The sequence below is a fragment of the Erpetoichthys calabaricus genome, chromosome 7 (genome assembly GCF_900747795.2).
Source record: "Erpetoichthys calabaricus chromosome 7, fErpCal1.3, whole genome shotgun sequence".
Classification (NCBI taxonomy): Eukaryota; Metazoa; Chordata; class Cladistia; order Polypteriformes; family Polypteridae; genus Erpetoichthys; species Erpetoichthys calabaricus.
The window spans coordinates 118,824,511-118,840,631 of record NC_041400.2 but is presented as its reverse complement, the minus strand read 5'-3'; the positions used below and the strand labels follow the sequence as shown (position 1 = coordinate 118,840,631).

The 16,121-nt window shown below is 34.6% G+C and overlaps 2 protein-coding genes across 3 annotated transcripts in view; one reads left to right on the top strand and one right to left on the bottom strand.

The window, feature by feature from the left end:
• Positions 1-11,591, top strand: part of chd1 (chromodomain helicase DNA binding protein 1) — a 236,842-nt gene extending 225,251 nt beyond the window's left edge. For both annotated transcript variants that reach the window (XM_051929867.1, XM_051929866.1), the window contains 5 exons: positions 3,325-3,503; positions 3,731-3,830; positions 6,565-6,616; positions 8,159-8,375; positions 9,059-11,591. In XM_051929867.1, the coding sequence (XP_051785827.1) occupies positions 3,325-3,503; positions 3,731-3,830; positions 6,565-6,616; positions 8,159-8,375; positions 9,059-9,419 (909 nt within the window). In that variant the 3' untranslated portion in view covers positions 9,420-11,591. The remainder of the gene's footprint in view (positions 1-3,324; positions 3,504-3,730; positions 3,831-6,564; positions 6,617-8,158; positions 8,376-9,058) is intronic.
• A 3,456-nt stretch (positions 11,592-15,047) lies between these two features.
• reep5 (receptor accessory protein 5) overlaps positions 15,048-16,121 on the bottom strand; it is a 39,793-nt gene continuing 38,719 nt past the window's right edge. The window contains exon 5 of the mRNA XM_028805284.2: positions 15,048-15,376. Coding sequence (XP_028661117.1) covers positions 15,327-15,376 — 50 coding nt within the window. The 3' untranslated portion in view covers positions 15,048-15,326. The remainder of the gene's footprint in view (positions 15,377-16,121) is intronic.

Below are 16,121 nucleotides of genomic sequence, written 5' to 3'. Positions count from 1 at the left end.
TTCTGCTGTTCATGATTATTATTATAGCGTACATTTTCTGCAGTGCACACGTTTATATAAAGTCATATGCTGACACAAACACACAGTCAGTTTTAGGATATAGGCTATACACTGCTTAATTTCTTGTCAACATTCAAATTTAGCTAGAGCTTTAAGACAAAATCAGACCTGTTGGTTTTTTGTCTTGGTGAGATGTAGACTAGACTCGCTACACACGACTGAAAGTCATGGGAGCAGGATTAAGGTAATGAAGTCTGCAACTGAAAGTCACTTCAAAGTCATGTAATGTAACACAGCCTTAAGGAGCACACTGCTTTAAGTGCAGTCATGACTTGTTTCATGACATTATTTTACCTTCAGTCTGAAAAGCCATTATGTTACAGTTCCTTGTACAAGTAAACATTCCTGTAAATTTAAGACTTTTATTAATTGCACATATACAACTTGCCTATAACATTTTCATTCTAATTTCTCTTTTTAAGGCCGCTCAAATAATATATATTGCTTAACACTTAAATCCCTTCGCACTGCTGTGTCAGCGTTTTTTGTCTCGTAAATGTGCTGATCAAGACAAGCAGCGTACTATTCCATCCCCCCACCTCCGCAGAATGGGCACAAAGTTCTCCCAGTTCCAGCCTTCATTATCTGGGAGTGAAGTGCTGGAGTTTTAGAGGGGAAATAATAGATCGTTATTTGGAACACATGCATTTCATGTGTGTTCCGTTTCTACAATAATCTGTGTACACACATCGTTAAACAGAAACGTTTTTCATATTTTAGTAATAAATAACAAAATGTAGACAAACTATATAATGTGTGAAGCATGAAGTCCAAAGATCAAATAAACACTTTCACAAAAGGTTCAAGCATGATACAACAGTTTCCGTGGCACAACAGTATGAATTGCAAATTTGTAATCGAGACCGCGGTTCGATCCTGACTGCCTTGTATATTTACTGTTTTGAGTAGTGAGCTGCTTTTATTGTTAATATTATACAATAAACAGATACATTTGACTTGCGTCTGTAACAGCCGCTGTAAATTTATTGTATTTGTAAAAGTTAGCGTTTTTTTTTTTCCCCCACTTTTATTCTCTGTCACAATCACGATACAACACCCCCCGCAACCCCATTGCATTTTGGCAAACAGGAGGGGGCGCGAAATCTTCAGTTGTCCCCGGGCGCTGAAAACCCTAGCTATGCCTCTGCATTTCGGAAAACATTGTGGCACTGATGCAGCATTTTTTCATATTATTCATATTCATTCGCATATCATCTTGCAGTTGTAATCAGTGACCAGTGTTTTTTTTTTTTTCTCCTTCGGTCTTGCCCAGTCTCCACATTTTGGTGCATGGTGCTGTTTTTTTGTACTCCAGGACATGCAGAGGAAAGCATAGTACAGAGAAGGTCACTTCAGCGCTATATGCAGTCCATCCATCCATCCATTTTCCAACCCGCTGAATCCGAACACCGGGTCATGGGGGTCTGCTGGAGCCAATCCCAGCCAACACAGAGCGCAAGGCAGGAACCAATCCCAGGCAGGGCGCCAACACACTGCAGGACACACACACATACGCGCACACACACACACACACCAAGCACACACTAGGGCCAATTTAGAATCGCCAATCCACCTAACCTGCATATCTTTGGACTGTGGGAGGAAACCCACACACATACGGGGAGAACATGCAAACTGCATGCATGGAGGACCCGGAAAGCGAACCCAGGTCTCCTTACTGCGAGGCAGCAGTGCTACCACTGCGCCACCCGCTATATGCAATCATCAAATTGAAATGTTAACACTTCCCACACACCCAAGGACCGTCCTTCCTACATTTATGACATGTGTACCTGTTGCAATGTACACACTTCTCTCTATGCTGTGGTTCCTAGTACACTGAAGGAGCGCCTGACGCTGACTCATTTTGCTTTTCTGGGGGAAGTGGCTATCTTGGAAAAGAAGCTTGTCTTTGTTGCATCCTCCTTTTCCATTGCCTTTTCTTATAAGAAGCGACGACGAAGTTCCTTTGCAAGTTGAGCCATGAACACTCTTCTTTTCTCCGTGGACCTCATACATGCCTTGCACAGTACATGTGCGTTGATCACTGCCAAGTCAAGCTTGTTATAGCACAAGCAACCGGCCACCTGCGTGCTCCTGCTTGTACTGATTAAGCTCACACCTTCTGGTGCATGATGTCAACACAGCATGGAAATTGTTGTATCATCCTTGAACCTTTTGTGAAAGTGTTTATTTGATCTTTGGACTTCTTGCTTCACACATTATATAGTTTATCTACATTTTGTCATTTATTACTAAAATATGAAAAAATGTTTGTTTTAACGATGTGTGTACACAGATTATTGTAGAAACGGAACACACATGAAATGCATGTGTTCCAAATAACGATCTATTAGATAGATAGATAGATAGATACTTTATTAATCCCCAAGGGGAAATTCACATACTCCAGCAGCAGCATACTGATAAAGAAAATATTAAATTAAAGAGTGATAATGCAGGCATACAGACAGACAATAACTTTGTATAATGTTAACGTTTATTATTTCCCCTCTAAAACTCCAGCACTTCACTCCCAGATAATGAAGGCTGTAACTGGGAGAACTTTGTGCCCGTTCTGCGGCGGTGGGGGGATGGAATAGTAGGCTGCTTGTCTTGATTGGCACATTTACAAGACAAAAGACGCTGACGGAGAGGTGCGAAGGGATTTAAGGTGGGCCAGGTTTACAAGTTTTTTCGTAGGCTTTGGTAATTCTAGTGTTAAAATGTTGGTCTGGAGAAGTATGGAGAATATTTGGATACTTTTTAAATGGGGATTGTTGGTTTCAGTTTCCCTCAAACATGCATACAGCTAAAAGGTTATTGATGAACAGTAACACTTATTGTTTTTATCTACATGTTAAATTAAAAAATATTGCTTTGAAGGATTAATATTCACATAAAAATTCAGAATAGTTTGGTGTTTGTTGCTCACTTCTGTTTTTAAACCTTGTGAGTCATTTAATTAAGGTAATTGTTTTCAAAATCAGATTGCCTATTAATAAATTGGGATTCTTTCATCAGTGTGTTCATTCTAAAGGAAAATAAATGATGGTTGTGTGTTTGGGTACTATATTTTAGCTTGAGTTTGACTTTGCAGGCCAGGTTGTTACCCAGAAGTTCAGTATTTCTTCCTTTACATCATGTTTAATAGCCCATATAGTAATTAAGAGGTATTTTTTTCTTTTTTGGCAACAGTGTTTATTTATATGCCTGTTGTGATTTGTATTTGATCACAACATATTAATATTCCTTTCTTGTCAGTGCAAAGAGAGGATGCGTCCTGTAAAAGCAGCTTTAAAGCAGTTAGATAGACCAGAAAAAGGTCTTTCAGAGCGAGAACAGCTGGAGCATACAAGGCAGTGCCTAATAAAAATTGGAGATCACATTACTGAATGCCTAAAAGAATACACTAACCCGGAACAAATTAAGCAATGGCGAAAGTAAGTAAACCTGCATAATTTTTATTAAAAATGCTATTTTTATAAATCTATATATTTTATATTTAAGACTAAACCTAATATAATGAGTTTTACTGCTGCCTAGATCACAGTGCATCATTGTGATTTAAGTTTTTTTTTTTTTTTTTTTTAATTAACATTAAAGCAGAGTTGTCCCTATTGAGTATATGAATTTCTATTAATATACAACTTTAATCATTTTCTTCTAGAAATCTTTGGATATTTGTGTCAAAATTTACAGAATTTGATGCTAGAAAATTGCACAAACTGTATAAGCATGCTATCAAAAAAAGGCAGGAAAATGCACTGGTAAGTACAGAAAATAAAAACAAGCAATTATGATTATAATGTTTACTATTTTTAATAGAGGTGCAGCAACTGGGTTTCTTTTGACCTATTCCATTTGTCTTTTTTTTTTTTTTTTTTATGAAAATCTTTCAAGCTTAATTTTATTGCCAGTTGTTTGTACAGCCATTCCTTTTGGCATGTTAAAGAAGAATAGGGTGATAAAATTTCATTTGTTCCGTAGTTATTGAAACACATTTTACAGCTATGAGCACTCTTTAATTAACAACTGAACTTTCAAGTACAGGACCATTATTTTTACATGATTTGGGGCAAGTTGCTAGTCATACACTTTTTTTAAAATCAATATGAGTCTATCGATCAACCCATTTTATATACTAGTAAGTTAAATTAAACTGCTTATATATTACTTAGCAGTCAGAACTGGTTTCTGATTATTATATTCTTTTTCATTTCGTTGCACTGTTCTTTTTACTGATGAAGGCTGCACAGGTTGAAAAAACCAAAGATAATTTCCCTTTCTTCTTCGGCAGTTTCAAAGTTTCTGCCAAAGAATTCCCAGTTGGTGAGAACTTGTAAAAAGTTCTCTTATAGATATTTGGATTTGTTGATTTTGGTTTTGCAGTGTAGATGGGGCATTCTCATTAGATGCACAAATGAGTATAACTTCCTCCTTTCAGTCTGAGCATCAGTGGTTATGCACAAGCACCCTCTTGGATTAATTTGTTTCCCACCCTATCTTTCAGTGCCGAGGAGGAGACACTTTTTTTTTTTTTTTTTTTGATCAATGAAAATCTAATAAAAGTCAAATTCTACCATAACAAACTTTATTTTAATGAAATTGTTTTAACTGATGTTTTTGGTCCTGGCCAATTTCCTGTAGTGATGTTATTTAAAAAAAAAAGTTATTAAAGTACATTTTATATGCAAAATTCATTATAAGGAAGTTATTTCTCTCTATTATAATAAAAAAAAATCCTGGGATGAGATGAAACTTTTTAGCCTTAGACGAGATGTGACTTTTTCAGAGAGATACTTTCACGTCCCAAGCGACAAGACTTTGTGCCAAGAGATTTAACCATGCCCGGGGTCCGAAAACAAAAGACAAAGAGTAGATGACAAAGTAAAACGTTATAAAGAATTCAAAAACGACGCAATACAGCTGCAGGAAAGGTTAGAGATAATGAAAGTACTAAAATTCGAAAGTCTCAAAAAAATGATAGTAAAGATCGCATTAGCGCAAACAAACGGAATTTATTTCTCGTTGAAATAACGGAACAGCAGAAAGAGATTGAATATATTTTTCAGATTTAAACTTTAAGTCGGAGACTTGTAGATCATCTAATTCATGTTGCCATCAGGGAAAAGTAGTGTTTCTTCCCAATGAAGAGGCGTATCCGCGAGAATTACAATATTTGTTGCTTGGTGAAAGTGAAATCCACATACACGAGTGGCAGAGTCGTGAAGTGTCTGGCGCGTAGCACAAGCCGGTTGGGGTTTTGGGGTTGGCGACCGAATCAAGCAGGGGGCAAAGCCTACTAGTTTCCTTAAAAAAAAAAAAATGAAGCAGAAAAACATGCATATAGTTTTTTTTTTTTTTTTTCTTTATGTAGTTGGCTCAAAAATTATGATTCAGTAGCTCTGCTGAACAGCTAATTAAATGGCATGTTTGTCACTTGGTTTACTTGATAGTCATCATACACTTGCAGCAGAGCAGAGCTCGGTAAGGATTACTGCAGACTTGAGGCATTGTGGGCGTATCTAGGGGGCAGGATAAATGTCAATGCAATTTTACGTTGGCTGTACATATAGAGCTCTGGAGGTTTGCCAGAACTATGTTCTGTTGCTTATTTCCAGGTTTCTCAAGGTGTGATTTGATTTCATCGAGTACATTGGTCAGATTGATGATTAATTTTTGACTTGGCCTTCAGCAAAAGTGCAGACTGCTGAGCTTCCCTCATGTGTATGCTGCATAACCAGTTTTCAGCATGTTTATAAATTTGCTGAAATTAGATCCTATGAACACTTGCACGCCATATCCTTTAAAAAAAAAAAACAGTTTAAAGTCTTTGAGTTCTCTGTTTGCAAATTATATATATATATATATATATATAGATAATATATATATTTATATAATCTCCAGTGATTCCTATTTATGAATGTGACCTTCATTTACTAGAACTTCATATCATGAACTTTTTTAAAAAATAAATAAATAAATATGCGACTCACAAAAGAACAGACGGCAGCTGCTGGAAGCCGGTCAACCTGTTTGGCGAAGTCACCTGAGAGACGGTGTATATGGAGGTTAAGGGGCACACATTATGTACACCAAGGAGTACTGTTAATGTAACTCAAGCAGTGCTTGCTCTGGACACCTAGGGGGACATTAACCCCTGGACCATAAGGTCTAATAATACTGACTGCGCTATGGACAATGAGGGGTGCCATTAATAATAATAAGTTTGTAACTTCTTGCTATAGTTGATGCTAGCAAGAACAAAACGGACGTTGCCATTGAGTTCAGCATTCTGCAGACAGCTTTGTGCCGAAAGACCACGCTGTGTTCCAGTTCCATTATAATGAAATCCTTGTTAAAACAAGTTATTTTTTCAGGCCCTGGCACTTAGTTCTAACAGAATTTGACCTGTGTTACATCATTTAAAAACTATAGTTAACACAAACAAATGTGATCTTGCTTCTAAAGGATGTATTTTTGTTTTGCTTTACCTTTTAGGCAGCTGATCAAAACAACAGTGGTCAGAACACTCACAGCATTAAACATACAGGTAAGCCAGCTTTATTAGCTTAATTTAAGGTGAAAGGCTTAAGCAGAGTACTCTGTCCTGACTTTTTAGAATCACAATTGATGATTTTTGTGACATTTTATGACTTTAAAAATTTCGGTTAATCATGCAGTTATTTTTCAGTTTATATCTTTACTAATTATTATTTGAATACCGTTGAAATGAGCAGATGTTCCAAAATAACTTAATTGTTGATATAAATTTAAGAGATATTTGTGTATTTAAATAAGCAATATTCACCAATACAGTATATACACACTGCAGAGAAAAAACTGAATTCCAAACTAGGAGTTTAATTAAAACTAATTATCATTAAATATTGATAGTTATCATAGTTCAGATAACTTGTGTATTTTATAAATTTTAAAGAATAGAAGCTACTTCAGTGTGATTACCACTGACATGATCAGTAACCAAGGTTTGAAAAAAGAAAAAAAGACTTTTCAGTAAATTATAAACTGTTATTGCACAAGTGAAAATTGAGTCATATTGGTTAAATTGCTGGAAAGTAAATAAACCCAATTAGGAATTTTTGAAGAGACACAATAAAGATACAAATTGAAATAATCTGACACTTACATGAAACAACTTTTAAAAGAAAAAATGCTGAACTTGCTGCTTGAGCCAACATTTAACCACAGTTGTTTTAAGCAGGTGAAGTAATGTTGATTAGCTACATGTAGTTGGAGGTAAAAATATCTTACAAATTAATAAGAGGAAGATTTCTACAAACTGATAAATGGAATATTTTCTAGTTTATTTAAAAATGTTTTGGGCAGATATGTTATTTATTCTGATTTAAATCACTCAAATTTAACATTATTTAATGTTTTGTTTAAAACATACATCTTAAGGCCATTGTAATGGATGGCATGCAGAGACTGGCATCCTGGCCAGGGTTCAACAAGGACTGTTACCCTGCTGTGAGGCCGGTGCAATAGAAGGGACCTAGGGAGATGAGCACCAATAAATATTTTCTCCCCCAGTATGCTAGGTGGTGGCCTCCCTGGATTAGGATTGCCACATGGAAGCCTGCAGGCCATGCCTGGACTTGTAGTCCCTATTTTTTAGGACTTCTGATTGACCTGGAAGCACTTCCGTCAGGCTATGCCCTGGCACCGGAAGTACTTCTGGGTCCAAGAAAAAAGAGACAGCTCGATCTTATCCAGGCGAGTTGGAGGAAGGAGAGGAAGGATTTGTATTGGTTTATGTCACTTTTGGAGGCTTGGTGTAAAGTATTTGCTGTGAATAAATATTTCATTTAAACTGGAACTAGTGTCTGTTAGGTTGTGCCTGAGGTTTGGGGTGCTGCAACTCTTCCTGGTGGTCACACCATATTTAAAGTTAAATCCTTGTTTATTTACGACATTTTCACATCCTTCATTATAAGGGATAAAAAAGTACAATAGGCTTTTTAATTTTTGCTTTTGGTAGAGAAAAATTTGGCAAAGTAATTTCTCAAAATAGATAATGGCAAGACTCATGCTCGTACTACCTGACATTTTTGGTTTTTTTTTTACTTAGAAGTAGAAAGGCTGAAAGAGAACTCACACCATGATGACAGCAGTAGAGATAGCTACACATCAGAAAGACACCACTCATCTCACTACCATGATCATCATAAAGGCAGACATCCTGGAGATTCTTACAGAAAAAGTGATTTAACAAGAAAAAGACCATATTCAGCATTTAGTAATGGAAAGGATCATCGAGATAGGGATCACTATCGTCAGGACAGCAGGTAAGCTGCTTAGGGTAAGGGTGGGGTGGTGGTGATAATTTATCCTAATGATTAGTTATCAGTTCTTATTATTTATTTATTTTTAAATTTATAAATGCAGAGTTAGTCTCAATTTATTACGATTCAGGGTTTCAATGTAAAGTTTCCAATGTTTGTTTAAATGTGAATTGTTAATTTCACATTGGTTTACAAGTATGCTTAATATTATAATACAGTTACTATTTGAGTATGTATAGTTTTGTGGTAGATAGTAGATTTATTAGAGATCAAACTTTTTGAATAAAGTTTCAAAAATAAAGCAGTCCATTCATAATACAGTACTTAGCACACCTATTTCTTCTTATTAATGTCCCTGTCAGTTACTTGCGATTGGTTTATGAGGTTATTTCTATCTTCTAATTGCAGTGGTTTTGCTAGAAAATTTATGAAAATTTTCAAGAACTGTATTACTTCATAACATGCTACAATAGTCTTGTTCAAACTGTCGTTGTAACACTAATTTATCAATTTGGAACTTAAAATATGCTGTTCAGCTGTTAATATTTATTATTTAATTGTATACTCTACCATCTGTGTTAGTTTACCAGTTCAGCTGTTAATATTTATTATTTAATTGTATACTCTACCATCTGTGTTAGTTTACCAGTTTAATGTTAAAGCAATATCTTATCTGTTTGTTACAGGTACTATAGTGAAAACAAAGTCAGAAAGCTAGAAGATCACAGAAGTAGAGACCACAGATCAAATATAGAGGGAAGTAATAGGGATCGTGCTCCTGCAGACCATCGATCATACTCGGATCACAAATCTCATTTGGACCACCGATCTAGCTCAGATTATGGCCATCATAAACCTTCTCGAGAATACAGATATCATTCAGACTGGCAAATGGACCACAGACCTTCTGGAAGTGGGCCCAGGTCTCCATTGGGACAGAGATCACCGTATGATTCTAGATCTCCACTTGGACACAGGTCTCCTTTTGAGTACTCCTCAGACCACAAAAGTACCCCAGAGCAGATCTGGAGCAGTCGGAAAACATAACACTTGTAGAAACTTCAAAATGGAACATTTCTTAGCCATAAACAGCTGAACACAGTAATTGCCTTATGATGACTTGAAAATGCTGTGGAACAGCTACTTTCAGCGGTGTTTCTGCTGCTGTTCTTTCCAGGTTGTAAGGTGTAATATCCAATTTAAGAAGAGTTAATATTTTTATATTTAAGATAATGCTGCATCGTGTTGAAGTGTGGCAATTTTTTCTTTGCGCGTCTTTTTAATGATATTTGCTACTACACAACAAACTTGAACACTGCCCCTTCCTTCCCCTACCACACTGAATAGCAGAAAATAATCTGAATTTTTATGTGGTCTTTGGTTTATTTAAGACTGTTTTGCAATGAAGACTTTTTTTTTTTGGATGGAGTAAATGTTTGGAAACGTCTGACATTTATAATGCCTAAGAACATAAACTGGGTTTTCACAATGACCCAGAAGACTATGGCATACTTTCCAAAGTACCTGTTTACAGTGCATTTTGTGACCACATTGATTTTTTCATTAAGCTTGAATATTTAAATTGTGTACGTACAACTGTAAAATAGTCAAGATGTTTTTGTCAGTGATGAATCTAAATACTTTTTTAAAGAATATGTGCTACTGTAAATTATTGTAAAATAGTGAATTGAATGAGCTTTCTTTACTCTCAGGCTTTTTTGTTTGTTTTCTCTTTCTCCAACAACTCAGGCTTTCTTATCACAAGCATCAAATTTCATCTAAATAGTTTCACAGTGAATCCCAGATCAGAATGTAACACTGGAATATTAGTTACCCCTCTGTCATTGTATAATAGGTTTATTTTTTTCCATTTGGATCATTGTACAAGAAAATTTTAAAGAGGTGAGAGAAATGCATTATTATTTTCTCTTCAGAGCTATAATCTTATGCTATATTTAAATGGCTATTGACCAGCATCTCCACAAAAGGTGTACGTAATCAATTAACAAGGCTACAGTTTTGTAACATTTTCATTTGTCTTTTAAATATAGGCAATAATAACACATTCTATGCAGTTTTTAAAAAATATTTAGGGCAGAGATACTGTTAACAGGGCACTTGGATGCATATAGATAACATCTACATGGCAGATATAAGTTACACCAGTTTGCATGAATTTGGGTATGTGTGTGTGAGTGTGAGAGTACACAGCATATCAAGTTGGTAATGGACACTCTTCCTTAGTATTATAAATTGTTTCAAAACTTAAATTGGATTTTTGTAAGATGCATAATTTACATATATGTGCACATGTGAAATTCTTGGTGTGAGGTACCATTATCACATTTCAGGATTCATGATAAAACTTATTTATGATTTTTTTTTTTTTTTTTTTATATAAAGATCATAAGCCACTAAAATATATCTCAGGGATTAAAGTTAGTGCAAAACTGAGGCTGCTGTATACCAAACAAAGTGATCTAGAACGCATTATATGTACGGAAGTAATTTGATGCGTTATCAATGTTCTCTGAGTTGTCACTGTGAACTAAATTAAAAGTAATTAAGAACCAGGGTGAATCTTTGGAGTTCCATGGTCGTGAGAAGTAAATTATGAACAAATGTGCAAGTGTATTGTATTTTGAAATCACATTGGGTATTGCATCTGCAATGCAAAATAGAGATATAAGTCTTTCTAATATGGCTTGAGAAAACAAAACTTGCATTAAAATATCTCTGTAAATAAAATGTATTAATTGCAAGTTATTTATACATGTATTGTCAGATAAATTGACTTGGTGACCCTACAGTAATTAAAGTAGTTTTAACATTTAGTAACTGAACTTTTTTTTTTGTCATTTTGACAGGTTGTGTTCTAAGCTGCCTGGAGTTGGATGTAAGCATTATATTACAACACAGTTGTATCTCTACAATACATGGACATTTCAGTCCTTCAAATCAGGTGCTACTCTCTGAGAAAATGGTTGCACTGCAAATATAAAACGAGTAAGAATTCTGACTGTCTTCAAGTGTTGCTCCAACAATAATGCGTCTTCAGAGTATATCGTTTACAAGTAGTTCAGCAATAGTTTGAAGATGTGGTTAAGCATACTTAAGCACAGGCACTGTCTCAAACTTGGCTCCTGGATGACTGCACATTTTCACTCTGGCTAATTTCGAAATATTGCTGTTAATAAAACATGTAAGACAATTGTTTGACCAGTTAGTGCTGTGATTAGAAATATTGAAAATTATGGATGTTACTTTTTTTTTTTTTTAACCTGCAGAAGATTAGTAGTATTCAGTCTTTCTCGCTGATTTTTTTTTCCCCTCCCAAATATTTTTTGAAACAGATTATTTGTGATGGATACTAGGGATGTTCCCATCAGTTTTTTAAAGCTGGTGCTGATCACTGATTCCATGTTTCTTGATCGGCAGATACCGATGCAGTTTTTATTTTTCTCTTTATCCGTTTAAAAAAGTTTTTTCTCCAAACTCCTGCATAACCAGAAAAACATTTTTTTTGTCCTATATTAGTGTATTTTTATAATTAAACTGCAGACTAAAGGTGTTTACTGTTCATTTTTTGTTTACAAAATAAAATTCTGTAGGGTTATTGTTCAGTGACCATAAAATACTAAAGTACAATTTCCTTACAATACATATTTTAATAAAATATGTACAAAGTATTTATCCATAATACATATGGAATAAAAGGAAATAAAATGCTTTTCATAATTACAAGCTATCATAATGTTTAGTTTTTTTTTTTCTGTCATGTACCTATCTGAATCAAGGCTTAATTAAAAAACAGTTTTCACTGTTTCTCCAACAACAAATCTATGATATTTATTCTTGCACAATCAATTAATTGATATTGGCAATTAAACACTTCTTAAATGTACATATACATGCACTTACATGTTTAATCACTTTAATTCATTAATTGCACTACAGCTTTTTGTTGTTATGCTATACCATATTTGTACAGGTGTTTTGTTTTTATTCAGTGTATTAACTACACATTTGTAATTCTAGAGGTATACTTATAAATATGGATTACCATTTTAATTATGTAGTACTTGTTTCTTACCATACATATGCTGTATGAAACATAGCAACAAATAAATACGGTACAAAGCTTTTAAAAAAGTCTATTGTTTACTAAGCAGCAAATTCAAATTTGTTTTTTCTTTTTTCAAATAAAAGTGTAAGCTGCTGCATTTTAAACAAGCACACTGTCCATACTCAAGCTGTGCCCTATGTAAAGGACAAAATAGTTCTGAATTCCTTACAGTAGCTTTTTTTGCCATTTGTCTATTTGCATAGGACGACTTCTCCAATTCCCTTTTTTTTTTTCAGTTTATTATTCTGCTTTTCACATTCCACTTTCACATATCCTTCTTTAATTTATACAAGTCACCTCATGTTCACTAATAAAACAAACATCCGCACACTGCTCTTTGTTTATACTAAAGGAATGTTGATGCAAAAGGAAAAAAAAAAAGACGTGCACTGGCTCAACTATTATGTTATACCCTGCATAAAGGAGCACAACAACTAAATTACTGTAAAGCTTAGAAACACAGGGGATGAAAACACCTATTTTTGGAAAATCGGCTGATTTCAGTTGGTGGCCGATCAATCCCTAATGGATACGCCGGCATCCACAAATTGTTATTTGTATCCAATTTGTTAACCTGCAGAAGACAAAGAACAGTGAGTGAGATCAAATTTAGGCAAACTTGTTTGTTTAGCAGCAATAAATGAGACTTCTAATTAAAAAGATTGGCTGGAACAAAAGCATCCAGGTACTCCAAGTTGAGAACCCTGCTTAACTGAGTGATTGCTTTTTGTAATTTCGGTGAAATACTCTGTGCAAATAAAATAAAAAAAAAATAAAATATATATATATATATATTCGTTCACTCATTCCTCAGTAAAACTGCAGTGTTTTGACTGTTGAATTAGGAAAAACAGTTAGCAGATGCCCACTTGAATTCATACAATTAAAAGTAGCACATATAAAATGCAATTTTTTTGATGTGAACTTACTATCAATAGCTACCACACTATTCTTCCAGTAAATATCCTGGCTGTAACAACGGGAATTTGGCTTTGAAATTTTTAAAACAAAAGCAACCTTCAGTTCTGCAAAATTCTAAGCTTTTAGCAAATGTAAGAACAATGTTGTGTTTTCAAGTAAATGGCTTTAGATTAAGACAATTTAACATGATTTATATATATATATTTTCAACAGCACTACTTTTACGTATCTGTAAAATTTTTAAAATATTTATTCAGGCTTTCCTTTTAACCTCCTTCTTTCTGTACTTTGGTCTCTTTAAGTAATAATTATATATGTACTCTGTTCTCAACTTTTAGTACAAAAGTCTTATAACACTTCTTAATCTGAATTAGAATAAACAATTCAGTTCCTTTTAAACTTCATAATTCATACCCCACACCTTTGGAATAATGAAATCTTTGGGCATTTTCCAGCACTATTATGCCCTATTAATTTGCAGAGTTAACTGTACACTGTCAGATTACCCAGTACTTCAATAAAAATATCACTTCAGCCCGTACCTGAGGAACCCACTTGTTACAGTTGCACATTTTTTGTATGATGTTCTCTATTTTTGTAGATTTTACACTGTGCAGCAATTGTGGTGTGTTTGTACAGGTTAATAAGATTTTTCTCTTTCACTCACCACCTACCCACAGACTTTGGTTTGGTTGTCTGTACTGAGCTCTGAGCCTTATAATAATGTCAATGTTATTCGGGAAAACAAAGATGTAGGGGAACTAAAAAGCTTTTTTTAACTGTTTAGTTCCTTTGAGAAAAAGCAGATTAAGTGAACTTCTGGAATATCCTGATCTTCATCATACTTTGTGGTGGTCAGATTTTCTTCTAGGTTCTTGGGGTCATTATTGTCACACATACAAAGTAGTTAAATTTTGACATGCTCAAGTATCATGATTAATGAGAATAACTTCCATATGTCAAAACGTTTGTCTTCCATACCATAAATAATTATCAGCTTGGACCTAATTTTGCATAAGTGTGCACACTTTCTCACAGAAATACAGCAGGGAAGCTTTTTTTTTTTTTTTTTTCCCAGTTTTTGTGTTTTTAAGTAATTGTTGCACATTGTATCATGGCTCAATTTAAATGTTTAATGTGTTCATGGCACAAGCAGGACTTGCCAAGCTATTCCGTATACCACAGCACCAAAAAGTGACTGCGGTTTAGTTACTGTTTTTTAGCTAATGAATATGTAAGTGTATATGTAATGTATATTTGGTAATTTAAAATATAATGCAGTTGCACTGATTAAAAGAAAAATGTGAAATTCTGCTTTGCATATATTTGCAGCTTTGTTTTGTGTATTTCATGATGTCTTTAGGCTAAGTGAGCAGTAGCTCAAGAATATTTAATGCGGGGTGACGTGACAACAAAATCAGGACAGCTATGTTAAAAGCATAGGAGTTTTCTCATATAATGGAGTACTCTGCCCAAAAGAGCTTATCCATTCATTATTGCTGCACTAGTGTTTGGAATGCTTCATATGATATGCTTTAAAAAAAAAAAAAAAAGTCTGCAAATTGGAACTTGTGAAAATACACAAAAATGTTCTATTTGAATGCCCAGATGCAGAAAGAAAACACACATTTTTGGTTGATTTATTTTATTTTACAAGAGAAGGACAGTGATTTCCTAAGCATAAGAGACTGAAATTGCTTTACCAGAAGCCTGGGCATTTATTTGCCAGTGCACCAAAGTGGTCTGCTTCTTTGCTACCTGACACATAGACAACAACAATAGGGCGAAAGTCTTAAACTTCTGGGTTGTAGAAAAAAATCAAGGCAACATTTATTTAGGCTTTTGTCCAGCAATCCTCCAGTAATTAAGATTTTATATGTTAAATAAGGCGTCTGTCGTCTTAATTTTTATGAGCTCTTCTTTTCTTCAAACATTATATGTGCTGCAGCTTTCTTTGCTAGAAGACAAAATATGAAAAAACATTAATAGCTAACAAAGGATCTTCTGATCTTAAGTCAGTTTTGCCCAGGCCATAAATAAGACTATAAATGTATAACAACCTAACTTTCAATGCCCTCATTTGCAGGTAAAACACCAAAGTGGTAAAAATTATACCTTCACCTTCACCATAATTGGATTATGCTTACTATGTGGAATTAGTCTTGTTAAGCTCGGACATTTTGCTTTTCAGGACACCTACATGCTCATTTTATGGTGTAATTCCCCATCCCATAAATATATTTGTGTGGCACAGTTATTTTGAACATGCAGTCTATGGTACTCAAGGGAAGAATAAAAGGGAATTCTGTTTCTTACACTGATGGACCTCGCTCTATGGTATCAACAGTGTGTTATAGTTTATAAATGTGCACATTTAAGGAAATGCCCCTGCCATGTGCACATTTCAGATCAAGACAGACTCTTGCTTCATACGTGAGTAAGCTGATTTCACAAAATCTTAAATGTTTCCCATTATATGTGGAATATGCTACTGTTAACCTTGATATTGACTTTCATTGCACAGTCTTTGATAGATCCTCTGCAGTTGCACTTATTTTGTTTTTTCTACTCTTATTTAGTATGAAAGGGAAAAAAATACTATCTTGTAAGTACCTAATTAACTAGTATGTGCAAGTTAGTGTATGTTGTTTTGAGCAGTTACTCCAGTTAAGGTTGAGCTCAGTGTACACAGGCATCGGTAG